At 42.7% G+C, this 2,139-nt stretch overlaps 1 protein-coding gene across 1 annotated transcript in view; it reads left to right on the top strand.

The window, feature by feature from the left end:
- The window catches only part of LOC105533677 (ubiquitin carboxyl-terminal hydrolase 13), a gene marked incomplete at its 5' end in the record, with an annotated part of 75,064 nt that overhangs the window by 38,004 nt on the left and 34,921 nt on the right, over window positions 1-2,139 (top strand). Inside the window, one exon of the mRNA XM_011972170.1 lies at window positions 511-537. Within this exon, the coding sequence (XP_011827560.1) occupies window positions 511-537 (27 nt within the window). The remainder of the gene's footprint in view (window positions 1-510; window positions 538-2,139) is intronic.

Below are 2,139 nucleotides of genomic sequence, written 5' to 3'. Positions count from 1 at the left end.
TTGAAACCAACCTGGTCAGCATAGTGAGACACTGTCTCTACAAAAAATAAAATATTTAAAAGTTAGCCAGGCGTGGTGACTGGTGATGTGTGCCTGTAGTTCCAACTACTCAGGAGGCTGAGCCAGGAGGATCACCTGAGCCCAGGAGGTTGAGGCTGCAGTGAGCCATGACTGCTGCATCACCCTCTGGCCTGGGTGACAGAGTGAGACCGTGTCTCCAGAAAAAAATTTTTTTAAAGAAGAAATAACAGAGAGATAATAGGGAAATAGTAGTTTGTTAGGATAATAATCAAAGCATCATGTTTTAACTAACCTAAATGCCTGAAAGCTATTACTTTCTCTCATTACTGAGGCTGGGGTGGTCTGTGTGCGATTGAGGGACTGACAACAATGTGTGGTCCCTAGGGGTGGAGAGGGCAATTGGGAATGCTCTGGATCAATGGGTTTTCTTTTTCTAAAACTCTTCAACATGGTTTGGTCTCATTTTCTGTCCTCTCCCTTAATTTCCAGATCGCCTGATGAACCAACTGATAGACCGTATGTATCTTTAAAAATGTTTCCTAATGTCCTACTGTTGTTACTAATCTGATGAATTTGTCTGTGAGAGTTCAGTAAAGAGGCATTGTTCTGTAAGTGTGTGTGTGCAGCTTTTCCCAGGTGGGAACGACTCTGTGTCTGCTAGTCAGTGACACACTGATCAGGTGGCCCGTGGGGCTCAGGAGAGTGACCATTAGCATGAGACTAACCAGCCCTGGGTCACAATCTTGGCCTGCCGTTTATGACTGTGTGACCTGAAGTAATTTACTTACCTTCTCTTTGCCCCAGTTTCCTCCTGTGTGAATGGGGCTAGACATGCCCTTTCTTCCCTCTCTGGCCACTGAGTAGGCCTCTTTGTGCAATGGTGGCACATGGTCAGTCACTTTTTCCTCTCCTGCTGTAAGACACATAATGAAGACACACAGCTGACAGGACATGATAGTGTTAATTAATGCTCTCAAGGATATTAGTTTGACTGGATTGTTTGTTAATTTTATAGCCTTTTAGTTCCTAATCCTGTGGGAGTTGATACTCTTGGTTTTCTAGAAAGAACACAAAAAATAAACAATAGACAGTATTTAGATATTAACTAGGAGAAAGATAAAGCATTTAACACTAGATACTCTAAATCTTTTGGTCTGTAAAGTCTTTCAAGACAGTAACTAATATTAATTTAGGAGTTTGAATCTTACACATTGCAAATGATTGATCATGTAGCTTAGACCTCCATGTTTCCTTTCTTGAGACAATTATGTTTTGCTGATTGTTAGAGGAGTGATTAGAGTCAGCAAGAGTCAGCCTGCCATGATCTTCACATGCTACCTGGTAGGACTGTGGGTAGCCTGGGACATACTATTCCCACTGCGAATAATCTAATTGTAATAGCCGCTGCTAAAGTTTTTGAATGCTTACCATGGATCATTTTGCATTTATTGTTCCATAAATTTTTTCAACAGTCTACAACTCTAGTTTTTATAAAACAAGGTCCCAGATCTCACTGGGACAGGTCTACAACTCTACTTTTTATAAAAAATGGTAGGAAGGGCAAGGCAGGTGACATTTTGTAGAGGATCAAACTTCTTAGATCTAGGAAGTTTTGGAGACCCAAGACCTGGGACCAGAACTAGGGCTAGGAATTACCGTGCTTCTCAGGCCACTAGACTATCTTGGCATGTGAGAGGTTTGCTGGTTGCGCCTAATGCTGTGGAGAGCTGACCTGCGGGATCTCACGCCATGGGAAGTGATGGGCATTTGGAACTCACTGTGCCAGAGGAGACTGCCTCTGACTGTGAGAGCATGCAGCCATTTTTTAGTGTTGCTGGTTTGGCCATTTGTTTCCTCCTGGATCTAAGCATGCTGTCTTACCAACAATCAGGAGAAAATAAAACTACCTGTCATGAACTGACATTTGCATCCTACCTTTCTTAAATGTTTTTTTATTTTTTATTTTTGAGACAGAGTCTTGCCTCAGCCTCCCAAGTAGCTAGGACTACAGGTGCCCGCCACTATGCCCAGCTAATTTTTGTATTTTTAGTAGAGACAGGGTTTCACTGTGTTAGCCAGGATGGTCTTGATCTCCTGACCTCGTGATCCACACGCCTC

This window comes from Mandrillus leucophaeus, unplaced genomic scaffold (genome assembly GCF_000951045.1).
Source record: "Mandrillus leucophaeus isolate KB7577 unplaced genomic scaffold, Mleu.le_1.0 Scaffold1278, whole genome shotgun sequence".
Classification (NCBI taxonomy): Eukaryota; Metazoa; Chordata; class Mammalia; order Primates; family Cercopithecidae; genus Mandrillus; species Mandrillus leucophaeus.
Note: the sequence above shows the minus strand (reverse complement) of the source record. Positions and strands in the feature narration are given on the sequence as shown.